Here is a 12,868-nt window from a genome sequence, read left to right as displayed (position 1 = left end):
AAGCTAAAAATCACCCCAAGTAAAAACTTCCCAAGACCCCTAGGAAAGAGGGGTTTTCAGTGACAGGTTACTGAGGAGGAATCTGAGACTCAATGAGGTAGAGTAACTGGCCCCAGGTCACAAAGTGAGTAAGGTGGCTGTGCTATTTTTGCTATGGCAACTGCCCTGCCCTGCCCATGCCCGCTGGCACAATGAGACCTCCCAGATATCCCCTTTACACCTGCTCTGTTGCCTGTTCAGTTGCCATGTCCAACTCATTGTGACCCCATGGACTGCAGCACATCAGGCTTCCCTGTCCGTCACTGTCTCCCGGAGCTTGCCCAAGTTCGTGTCCATTGAGTCAGTGATACCATCCAGCCATCTCACCCTCTGTCACCCTCTTCTGCCTTCAGTGACGTGTAAAGATTCCTCTCTCCATAAAGCCTTCCTTCATTGCCACTGGATATTTTGTGCCTAGCAGCTTCTGTGGCAGGTTAAGTTCCCCAGCAGCCAGATTCTGAGAACAAAATCAGTGTGCAGACTTTTATTTGTTTGGCTGCACCGGGTCTTAGTTGCAGCAGGCAGGATCTTCAGTCTTCATTGCAGCATGTGAGATCTTTAGTTCCAGCATGAGGGTAATTGTTCCCTGAGCAGGGATTGAACCCAGGCCCCCTGCACTGGGCACTCAGTCTTAGCCCCTGGACCATGAAAGAAGTCCCCTAGACTTTTATATATAATTTTTTTTTCCACGCCATGCAGACTGTGGGATCTCAATTCCCCAACCAGGGATTGAACCTGGGCTCTTGGCTTTGAGATCACAGAATATTAACCACTGGACCGCCAGGGAATTCCAAGGGTGCAGACTTTTTTTCCCCCCTTGTATTTTTGTGCAGACCTTTATTAGGAAATTCTTTCTTAAAAAAAATATTTACTTGGCTGCACCAAGTCTTAACTGTGGCACTCAGGATCTTCGATCTTTATTGCAGCATGTGGGATCTAGTTCCCTGGGCAGGGATCGAAACCAGAAGCTCAGAAGCTCAGCGTCTTAGCCACTGAACCACCAGGGAAGTCCCTATTAGGAGATTCTTGAGATCAATACCTGCTTGTGGGGGAGGAAGGGAAGAAAGCAGGATTGAGCAGGAGGATTTAGCTGTGATGCTGTCCTAACAGTGGCCTCGACCCCATGGAGAATGATGAAGATGGGTGTTTCCTTCAGAGTTGAGGCAAGAAAGCCAGGTCTTTGAACACTACCCCCCCCAACAGAGCTGATACATTGATGCTGGACTGTGGGCTGCCCCAGATGAGCAGGCAGTTCCCAGAGAGAGCAGCCTGGGCTTCCCCACCACATAGCACTTCAGCAGCTAGGAGCTTTGATGGGGAGGAGGGTATGGGTTCTTCAGCCCTGAGGGGAGATTTTGGTGGCTAACCAACACTGTCCACCATGCGCCCAGCCAGAGAGCTGTTCATATTCATCCCTGCCTCTCTGATCCGTGGCCTTGGAGTAGGAGCACTGGGCAGCAATCCGAGTTTTAGGACGCACTTTCTCATCCAAGCCTGAAGACCTGGCTCAGCCTGAAAGCCCCTGCCCCCCTCCTCGCCTGTGTAGCAGCGTCCACACGCTGAGCAGCTCGGCGTCTGAGCCCAGGGACACTACCTGAAATGGCCGCATCCTAGCTAAGAGAGGAAAGACCAGCAGCGACGACAGTTCTTGCTATTCGATTCTCACCGTGTGGGAGGCTCTGGCTCTGGCTGAGCACAGCGCATCCATGATCTCAGTCATGCCCACAACCCCCCGTGAGTGGGGTCTCTTATGAGCGCCTCTGCCCACAGAGCAAACAGGCTCCAGGACAGGAAGCTGCACAGCTGGCTTCTTAGACCTTTCTGGTGGAAAAGGGGCTGAGCTCTGAGACCCCAAAATCTAGGAGGCATGACTGTGCCAGGATATGGTTTGTAATAACTGTCTGAATAGATTCTGCCATTTGGCCTCCAGAGAGATAAGAACACGCCCCACCCCACCAGCACTGCTTTAACCCTTTCCCTCCTAGAGTCAGCACCTGCACGGGCCCGGGTGCTGCATTCTGCTGGGCTGCCTGGAGACCTGGGTGTTCTGGATGAGCCGCACACCCCCCCAGTCCTCCTCCAGTTTGATGGCCCCCTGCCACAAGGCCTGCTGGATGGTGTTGGCAAGGGTGTCGAAGGCCAGGTCCACATTGCAGTTACTTTTGGTGGAGGTCTCCATAAAGCCCATGCCCAAGGAGGCAGCCAGCTCCTCCGCCTCCTGGGTTGAGACACAACGGGCACTCTGCAGGTCACTCTTGTGGCCAACCAGCAGGAAGATCGCCTTGTCCGGGCCCTGAGTGGCCATGACCTCCTGATGCCAGTCTCGAATGTGTTCAAAGGACTTCCTGTTTGTCACATCAAAGACCAGCAGGACACCCACCACATTCCGGTAAAAGGACCTGGTGATGCACCTAATGGTGAAGGGAGTAAGGTGGGAGAGGGTTATGCCTTCAACACACCCGGTCCTGCGTCCTCCTCCATCCAGGGACTGCCTCACACCCTCATTTCAGCTCATTTCACACCACTCTCTGCTTCGCTTTTCCCTGGTCTGTGTCTCTCCCAAGTTACTGTGTGTTCCTCAGTCAGGGAGCAGGTTGATTCCCATACTCTCCTGACCATTCCTGGAGAAAACCTGATGTTTTCCTGACCGCAGGTTTCACCATTTCTCTCCCTGGCAAACTCCTACGCATCAGTCACAGCCAACACAAATTTCTCTTCTTTCCACCTCTCCCTGACACCTCCCTCTGTGCTTCTGTGGGCCCTCTCAGCACCCAGGTCATTCATCCCTCTAGGTTTCAATGTCGAATATTCCACCGGCCGGGCCAGGTCTCAGGCATCCAGCTCAGGGGCTCAGCCCCCCAGCTGTTATTTGTAGGATGAATGACTCAAGCGTGAAGGACCCGGGCCCAGGGCAGGGACCCCCAGATCTCTACTTGGGCCACTGAGGGCGGCGACTCTGAAGGATCCCCATGGTCACCCCGCCCCAACCAGAGACCCCTCACCCCAAGCCCTTCTCGTCCCTCCCCCGGCCCACCTTCCACCCACCGCGCACCTGAAGCGCTCCTGGCCCGCCGTGTCCCAGAGCTGCAGCTTGACGCGCGGCCCAGCCTGAAGCTGCACAGTGCGGCTGTAGAACTCGACGCCCACCGTGGGCGCCGACTCGAGCTCCAGCTCGGGCTCGGGGATCCCGGGCGCGCCCCTCATGTAGCACCGCAGCAGCGACGTCTTGCCCACGGCCGCGTCCCCCAGCAGCGCGATCCGAAACTGGTAGCGGCAGACCCCCGCCTCCATGGCCAGCGTCTCGCCTCCCGAGGCCGGGCGGCCAACTGTGCGACCCCGCCCCCGCCCCGCAGCCACGCCCTCGCCCCGTCTCTGGGCCCCGCCCCCTGCCTCCAGGCGGCCCCAGAAACGCCCAGACCTGGGCCTGGAGAACCTGGGGCGTCTTCAGCAACGCCGAACCGGACGCCGAGGAAGCCACCCGGCCCGGTGGAAACATCTGGACAGGTCACTTACTCGCTCCGAGCCTCAGTTTTCTCCTCCGTAAAATGGAGATAGTAATCTACTTCAAGGAAGAAGAGATTAAACTAGATAATGTGGGGAGGAGGGCTACAGAGGACCGATCACCACACCCAACGTGCACTGGCCTGAGGCTAACAGCGCCAGAGCAACCGCTTCGTTCACTCTTTGGGGTGGTTTCCCTCTGCAGCCCCAACTCTCTTTTAGTCCCCCCATTGCGCCCGTGCTGCTGGACCTGGAGAAAGTTGACGGTTTATAGATGCACTTTTCTCACCCAGATGCCCCTTCCCTGGAGCCCTACTGGCCCTGGCCTAGCGCTTGCGGCTCAGTGTTCAGGTTCAACGGTTCAGCAGGCCCCGCTGCTTCCCCGCTGCCTGCCTGTACTGGGCCCCATGGTCCAGAGAGAGACTTGGACACAGTCAGGTAGAGGGGGCAGGGTAGTCAGATAACTGCAATTCCAGAGAGAGTACAGTTGGCTTTTGGACTGGACAGCTAATGTTTATGAGGTGAGATGGTCAGTTTCTTATGCTTTGGGACAGCAACCCTCTGAGAAGGCTATAGTGTGCCCATTTTAGGGCTCAGGAGACCGAGGCTCAGATGTGTGGCTTGTCACACAACTGACGTGTAGCTTACGCTTGATACCACAGAAGGGGACTGGAAAGCAAGTTCCCAAAGGACCAGGACAAAGTGGGTTAGGGGCAAGGGTAAGGCAGATGCTCCGGCATCCAAGATCTCCACTCTTTCCAGTCTGGTCTTGAGAACACCCAGGACATCAAGACTCAAGGTTGGTCCCAAATAGCTTGTCTGCTGGTTTAATCCCACTAACCCACAGTGGGTGAATGTTGCAGTTTAACAAGTTGGCAGTAGGAAGCAGTTCTCACTAAGGCAAACCATCGTATCATCACATTTCCTCCTTACACAACCTTGTGAGTGGAGGTAAGTCTGCCTGGCTTTTTACAGATGAGTAACACAGTTAAGTAAGCAGCCCAAGATCACCCAGCACAGAAGACAGAGTAGCGGCCGAATTTGTTTCTGGCTGGACAATCTGGGGACCTGGGAAGGCCCAGGTTTCCTAAATAAATCAGTGAGAAGCCATTTTGTTAAGCCTCCTAGTAATTCTGCCCTTTGGTCACTGCACTAGCCTGAAGGGGCCCAAGTCTCTGCTCACTCCCACTCCAGGAGAGAAAGGAAAATCAGGTAGGGTGTGTGTGTTGGGGGAGGAATCCTCCCTGCCAGTTCTGTCCAAACCAGGAGAGTCTGCCCCAGTGCCACCTGCCTCTCTGAGGTTTCCATTAGGATGTTCTCATCACCTTGCCCTGTTCAACTGCAAAAACAATTTCTGCATCAGGCCTGTGCAGAACTGTCTCCCCCCATTCCACCCTCTCCCTTCTTTACCCACCACTGTTGATCCAGCCGCGCGGAACATCTTTCCTCTTATCAGCCCAATGCCAAGAACACTCCCCTTCTGCTCTTCAAAGGGTAACTAACCCCAATTTTAGGCCTCAGGTTAGATCTATGTCTTCAAGAAGCCCCTCATTGACTGGGTAGTGAGGTCACAGGCCCTTTTGTCCTTTGTGATGTCTGTCTCCCTTCTAGGCTCAGGCCCCTTGAGGAGAAGGACCAGTGGCTGTATCCTCAGTGCTTGGCTAGTAAATATTTATGGTTGTATGAATGAATAAAAGTAGATGTGCTATTCATTTATTCATTCACTCATTATTCACTCAAATACCACAACAGAGTTGGACTCAGGGAGCCATGGGGTCAGAAAAGACCTCTTGGAAAAGCTGAAGCTGAAGCTGGATCTCCAAGGATAGTGGGAGCTGGGGAGGTAAGCGAGGAAGGGTACTCAGGCAGGGGCAGTGGGTGAAGGCAGAGAGGCATGGAACGGCTTGAAAGGGAGTTTGAAACCAGACATCCCAGAAGCCTTTGTAGTCAGCATGTGGGCAGAGTGCACTGTCAGCATCAGACTCCTGACCTTCCTCTCCTAGAAGTGCCTGCTGTGGGCTGGAGTCACATGTCTGCCCCTGACTGCACCTGGCACTGGAATCCAGTTGTCAGCTGACTTTGTCATAGACTGCCTATGTGTCTCCCCAAGGGGTGAGTCGTTCCTCCTCCCCAGCCCTGCTTCCCTTCTGCAAAGTGAGACAAATCATGGCGTCCACCTCACAGGGTAGTTCTGGGGTAACTGTGTGTCACTGCTGCTGCTGCTAAGTCACTTCAGTCGTGTCCGACTCTGTGCGACCCCACAAGTGGCAGCCTACTAGGCTCCTCCGTCTCTGGGATTCTCCAGGCAAGAACACTGGAGTGGGTTGCCATTTCCTTCTCCAGTGCATGAAAGTGAAAAGTGAAAGTGAAGTCGCTCAGTCGTGCCCGACTCTTAGCGACCCCATGGACTGCAGCCTACCAGGTTCCTCCGTCCATGGGATTAGAGTGGGGTGCCATTGCCTTCTCCACTGTGTGTCACAGCAGGTGCATATTTGCATTAGACAGATCTTAGTGTTTTCTTTTTCCTTTGTTTTATTTTGTAATTAATGAATCTTCTTATTGGAATATAATTGCTTGACAATGTTGTGTTTCTGCTGTAGAGCACAGCGCATCAGCTCTGTGCACACATCTATCCCCTCTCCCCGTCTCACCCTCTAGGTCATCACAGAGCAACCGTCTGAGCTCCCTGTGCTACACAGCAGGTTCCCAGTGGCTCTCAGATCTCAGTTTTATTTCTTTAATTTTTAAAATTTATTTGTTTATTGGCTGCTCTGGGTCTTTGTTGCTGCTTGGGCTTTCTCTGGTTTCTGGGAGCGGGGGCTACTCTTCATTGCAGTGTGCGGGCTTCTCATTGGAGTGGCTTCTCTTGTTCGCCATGGGTGCTAGGACGTGTGGACTTCAGCGGTTGTGCCACGGGGGATGCCACTAGCATCTAGCTGCCACTAGCTGCTCTGCTGCGTGTGGGATCCTCCTAGACCAGGGATCAGGTAATGAAAGCAAAGAGGAGGAGGAGCCAGATCACCTGTGGCTTCAGAGGCCACTGTAGGGGCTGAGCTTTATTCCAAATGTGTTGAGAAGTCAGTGATTGTGAGGCAGGTGAATTACATGATCTGAACTTTCTCTTGCTTACTTTTTTGTTTTTAACATCTTTATTAAAATGTAATTGATACAGAGTAAACGGCACATATTAAAAATGTACAATATTCATTTGACATAAGTGTACATCCTCAAAGCCACAACTGAGATAATGAATATCTATTATTCTCAAACGTTTCTCCATGTCCTTCTTTAATTCTTGTCTCCTGACCTCCTCTCCCAGACAACCATCAATCTGCTTTCTGCCACTAAAGATTCGTTTGTATTTTCTAGAATTTTTATCATACAGCATATAGTCTGGCTTCTTTCACTCAACATGATATATTTCACTGGATTAATATACCACAATTTGTTTATCCAATCCCTGTTGAAGGACATCTGTGTCATGTTCAGTCTTTGGCTATTAGAAATACAACTGCTATGAACATTCATATTCAAGTCTTTGTGCGGATGTATGCTTTTCATTTCTCTTGGGAAATACCTCGTACGGCAACCGTTGGGTCAGATAGTAGGTGCATTTTTACTTATTTAAAAACTGCAAAATCGTTTTCCAAAGTGGTTGCACCATTTTACAGTCCTGAATATTGTATGAAATTTCCACGTGCTCTACTTTTCCGTCATTGCTTGATATTGTCAATCTTTTTAACTTTTAGCCCTTCCACATGTTTGTAGTGTTTTGATATTGAGTGTCATTCATGTGTTTATTTGCCATCTGTTTATCTTCTCTGGTGAGGTGTCTTTCAAATTTTGTGCCCCCCCCTTTTCCCCCTTTTAAAAAATGGAGTGATTTTACTTTTTAGTGTTGAGTTTTAAGAGCCATTTATTTACTTATAGGTTTCTCATTGCGGTGACTTCTCTTGTTGCACAGCACAGGTTCCAGCTCAGGCTTCAGTAGCTGCCGCACATGGGTTGCATAGGTGTGGCTCACACAGGTTTCAGAGCGCAGGCTCAGTAGCTGTGGCCCACAGGCCTCGCTTTCCAGCGTCATGGGGGATCGTCCTGGACCAGGGACGGAATCCGCGTTCCCCGCACTGGCAGGCAGATCCCTAACCACTGGACCACCAGGGTAGCTCCTTCAGAGTTCTTTCTGTTCTAGATGCAAGGCCCCTATTCAGGGCATGTTTTGCAACTCTCCCAATTTCTCTCTTATTAAAATATATTTGAAATTAAAAAAAATTTTTATTTGGCTGCCTGAATCTTGGGCTTCTCAGGTGGCTCAGTGCTAAAGAACCCATTTGCCAATGCAGGAGATGCAGGAGACAGGGGTTCAACCCTGGAGGAGCAAATAGCAACCCACTCTAGTATTCGTGCCTGGAAAACCCCATGGACGGAGGAGCCTGGGTCAGAGCTGGCTGTGTGGACGCCTGGGTATTAGCTGCCACAGGTGGGATCTTTAGTTGCAGCATATGGGATCTAGTTCCTTGACCAGGGATGGAAACTGGGGCCCCTGCATTGAGACCTCAGAGTCCCACTAATTTTTTTGTTGTTGTTGATGCTTATTCATTCTATGGATAAAACCTGTACCTGGTACAGTGATTATACGAGTGTTGCGTATGAGGTGAACTTCCACATTTCAGGTCTTAACTCGCTTGCTATCTGCGTAAGCCATTTCTGTTTTCTTATCTGTGAAAGAGGCATAATTGTAATTCCCATACACAGGGTTATTTTGAAAACTAGCTGAGATAATCGAGCATAATGTACTTAGTAAGCACTCAGTAGTTTTTTTTTTTATATATATATATGTTAGCCGAAGAGAGAAGCCCAAACAAAGAATGCATTCTTCTAATGAATTCTGTGATCAGTCACCTCTTCCTTTCCGAAAGGAAGCCCGCCCTCAGATCCCTCCGCCGAAGTCCTGCTCAGTCTTTGTTCCTCGACGTGCTCTCAGGCGGTCTGAACCAAAGCCCTGGCTCAGCTCACTGGGTTAAAGGTTAACTTCCCGATTTTGAAAGTCGGTGATATTTACGAGCTCCGTCCTGGGTTACTGGATGTTCACTGAGTGCTGAATGATGGCGGAGGAATCTCTTCGGATCCTGAAGAAACCACTTACACAAGCTTCCTCCAACCAAGTGAAAACGGTCTCACACGGCACACGATTGGGACTGCGAATCAGACACCCGGCCGCTCGCCGGAGGCGAACGAACTACAACTCCCCTCCTTCCGCGCGGCGCGCTGCGCCAATCGTCAGGCACAGCTGCGAGGGGCGGGGCCTATATAAACCCCGTCCCGGCTCGGAAGCGTCCTTTTACCCGGCAGCCGCGCGTCGGTGGTGTCGTGTGTCTTGGGTTCTCTGTCTGCGGTGGTCCACTCCCATCCTCCGCCATACCCGGCCTTAGCCTGGCTGCCACGGGCGCCGCACCTGCCGGGGCTGCCTCTAGAGGCGGCGGGATGTTGAGCACGGCATGGAGGATCCAGGCCTACTGGCCTAGTCGGGCCGAGATCTGGAAGGCCGCGTGGTTCTCAGGCGCAGTGGAAGAAGCCGGACCCTGTATGGGCCACGCCCTGCTCCTGCCGCGGCCCTCGCGGCCGTGTGCTCCGGTGTGACGGGTGAGTAACTGGGGCAGTTACTCATGGGCAGTCGGGTGTACGGCGTTTCTGGGACTGAAGTGGCTTAAGTTAGGGGAGACCACGTGCTGGGGTCAGCCAGACCTTGAATAGGCCTGTGACAGTTGCTCCGTGACCTTGGGCATGTTAACTTGCCTACCTTCTAAATTATCTGGCTGCACAGCATATGATAAGGAAGTCACCCTGATGGGTATAAGGACAAGGTCTTCTGGAGGACGGGCTATAGTCATTCAGATCCTATTTTGAATCCCAAGGTTGTCACTTTCTCCATTGATAGAGGACTTTGGCAAGTAAGCAGTCTAAATCTGATGTAAGACAGAGTTGATAAAACGATCCTGTGAAGATAAAATGAGACAAACCACTGGCACATAGTAAAAGAAGGTGGTGATCACAACCTATAGGATGTCTGTTCTCTTTTAGTTTCCAGAATGTTCCAGTAGATGAGTCCTGATGCACAGGATTTAGGTGAGTCTGAGGGCTGCAGTGTTGGGTCTGCCCTGTGACCTAGATCCCCGCGGCCCCACCCCCCCACCGCCATGGCCCTTATCGAAGCTGCAGCTGCTTCCATATAGCTGCTGTGGTCAAAAAGGAGCCCAAAGTGACAGTTTTCCTTGACGGTCGCCGTTCTGTTTGCTGTAACTGATCTGCAACATTTCAGGAAAAGACAGTTCCCATTGTACTTGGCATTTCTCAGGTACAACCAGAGACCTTTATTGGAACTGACAACGTTTTCAGAGGCCACCAGAAATGTTCCATTGATGGGGTCTAACATGCAAGAATAAGGCTTTTGAGAAGTGGCTTGCAGAGGCCAAGAACCAGTATGGAGATGCAGATATGGGTGGGTTAGATACCTATGCTGGGGAAATCCTGGGGCAAGTGGTGCAGATTGTGGCCGTGCTTTGGGTCTTTACCCTGAAAAGCTTAAGGCATCAGTCCAAAGGCGAGTCAAAAACCTTGGTTCTGAAAACCAGATGAATGGAACAAATAGGTCATTCAGGACAATGCCATTCTCATTTTAGTTGTGCCAGAAGATTCTAGGATTGACCTTTCTGGTGAGTGAAGAGGACAGTGATGGAACACAAGCCTCAGGACCTGGTAGGTTCTCTAAAGATGTAGCTTGGGAGCCACCTGGTGGGTCAGTACAGCATGTTTCCAAGGGCTGTGGCTTGTCGTGGCCATGGGATCTCCAACTGCATGCGAGAGCAACGTGGAGAGACTTTGACAGCACAGGTCAGCATAATACCTGGAGCTGCCACTCGCCTCTCCTATATCTCTCAGGATTTTGGCTGGAAGTCTTCCACTTGAATCCGTGTGTTTCCATCAAAAATCACATTCTGTGTAGAGGATTTTGGTTAGAGCTTCCACACTCTTTTGCAGGTTGCCCCATTTTTTAACTGGCAGTGCCTGATACTGAAGTAACTGAAAATACCAGCTTGTTGCTGGAGCCGTGCTTTAGAATAAGGTAAAGTTGGGTATTGGAGACAGCCTGACCCTCCAGTTCCCTTTCCCATCGGATCTAAACCCTGGTCCTGGTGGTCGTAAAAGGAGGAATAGTAGTACTGAAACTGGGCTCGTAGTGTGTGCTGTATAGCATGTGGGCTAGTTTCAGACAAGGTTGAATTCTCTTGGAACTTGTTTTCTCCACCCCTTAAAATGGGATAATCTTGGGCTTAAGGGGAGACTATGTGAAACTAGCAGTTGGTATAGTAAATGCTGGCTAATATTTTTGTATTTGGGAGGGATATACCAATAGCTTTCTTGCCTCCTGATTGATATTTTTCTCCCCCTAAGACCTGTTGCCAGTAAAGCTATCTTCATCTGTGTGGATCTGCAGAGTTGGGTGAGTTGAATGGCTAACTGAAGCAGCTTGTTGAGAAAGCAGTGTGGCCAATAGCTAGATACTCAGTGTGTAAATGTCCTGTATTTATAATGTATCATTTACATCTGGCTTTCCTTGGAAGCTGTATTTATTGGCTATTCATAACCAGATGACAAAAAATGTTTACTTTGTGACTCGGGTCTGCTAGACTTTGCCCGCACTAAGGCCAAGAGCACATCCAGAGTACAGTGTAGCAGCTCAAAGTCTTCACATTAACACTTGAGGGCTGACTGCTGCTTATGCTCAGTGGTTTTGGGTGACCATGGAGTCACCCACCCCTGCTTTGAGAGGGGGAGACGACTGGGAAGAAACAGGCAGTTCTGTCTAGCTTGGTATTTTTTCACGCTGTGACTGGTCTAGGATGACACCAAATCTGAGTGGACATCTGTGGATGATAAATGCGGATATGGGACTGAGACCAGCTCTTAGGAAAACCTGGAGGGGCACTGATTCATTAGGGCGTTACTAACACACTGGCTTATACTTCCTTTTCAGGAGAAAAAAAGGCAAATGAAGAGACAGGGGGCGCTTTCAGGTGGAAACCGGTTTTGTTTTTGTTGATGCTGCTACCTGGCATATAAATGACCAATAAAAGACTCACAGATGGATGTTTGTGTCCGTCTCCTGATGTTTTCAATTTATTGCTTATTCTCATTTAAATATTGCATAAGACCCAGGATGAATTTAAGAGTCTCAATCTCTGAAGATTGATCTCAGAAAGTGATAAAATGGATCAGTTTATAACTGCAATTATATTCCTCTTGCTGAGTGAGAATTCAGGCTTGAGCCCAAGACTGCTGCTTAATGATCTTTGAAGGGTACATACTTTGCCACCCCTCAGGTCTACACAAAACTAGGGAAGTGATTCTTGGCATAATTCCAGGCATTTCAGGAGGGGGGATTTCCTATTTGGAAAATACATCAAGATCTGGTTTGGTGATGGTTGATAATCTCATTGGCTAGCTTTCTGAATTACCATTTCCTATATGTAAATAAGACTCATGCATTTAGTTTAATATAGTTTATGCACGCACTTTAGTTTTAACATTTTCTTAAGAGGTGGGATTGGCACATACATGGCACCATCTTGTACCTGAAACAGTCTAGGCCTTTTTGGTCTAGAATAAGCTGGCTGGGAACTGGTTTGCTCAGACAGTAAAGCATCTGCCTACAGTGCCAGAGACCCGGGTTTGATCCCTGAGTCAGGAAGATCCCTTGGAGAAGGAAATGGCAACCCACTCCAGTATTCTGGCCTGGAAAATCCCATGGACTGTAGCCTACCAGGCTCCTCAGTCTCAGTCCATGGGGTCGCTAAGAGTTGGACAGGACTGAGCGACTTAACACTTCTACGCAGGTGGCACAGTGGTAAGAGAATCTGCCTGCTAATACCAGAGGTGCTTTGATGTCTGGGTGGGGCAAATCCCCAATGGCAATCTGTTCCTGTATTGCCTGAATTTTCATGGACAGAAGTGTGAACACTTTGACTATTCAATTGAAAACTGAAATTGGAAGTCGCCCCTGGACTGGCCTGCCAGGCCCCACTGTCTATGGGATCTCCCAGGCAAGAGTACTGGAGTGGGTTGCCATTTTGTTCTCTTAGATCTTCGCAACCCAGGGATCAAACCCGGGTCTCCAGCATTGCAGGCAGTCACTTTACTGTCTGAGCCACCATTCAACCATACAATGGGCCCTGAAATTTACCCCCCAATTCAAATAATGAATTCCTAGACACCACGTTTGAAGCAAATTTGTAGGGGGAAAGGAAACCTGAAAAGTAACCGCCCACCA

General features: G+C 50.2%; 1 protein-coding gene and 1 long non-coding RNA gene across 2 annotated transcripts; one reads left to right on the top strand and one right to left on the bottom strand.

The window, feature by feature from the left end:
* Positions 819-3,349, bottom strand: RAB42 (RAB42, member RAS oncogene family). The gene is made up of 2 exons (XM_018057002.1): positions 3,092-3,349; positions 819-2,450 (listed from the first exon to the last, which is right to left on the bottom strand). The coding sequence occupies exons 1-2, from the start codon at positions 3,328-3,330 to the stop codon at positions 2,027-2,029; spliced, it is 663 nt and encodes a 220-aa protein (XP_017912491.1). The 5' UTR covers positions 3,331-3,349; the 3' UTR covers positions 819-2,026.
* Positions 8,484-11,688, top strand: LOC102178778. Its single transcript, XR_001297172.2, has 6 exons — positions 8,484-9,183; positions 9,622-9,666; positions 10,221-10,296; positions 10,579-10,663; positions 10,993-11,041; positions 11,576-11,688. It is a non-coding gene; the product is annotated as an uncharacterized LOC102178778 (long non-coding RNA).

This window comes from Capra hircus, chromosome 2, assembly GCF_001704415.2.
Source record: "Capra hircus breed San Clemente chromosome 2, ASM170441v1, whole genome shotgun sequence".
NCBI lineage: Eukaryota > Metazoa > Chordata > Mammalia > Artiodactyla > Bovidae > Capra > Capra hircus.
This window is presented reverse-complemented; position numbering and strand designations above follow the sequence as displayed.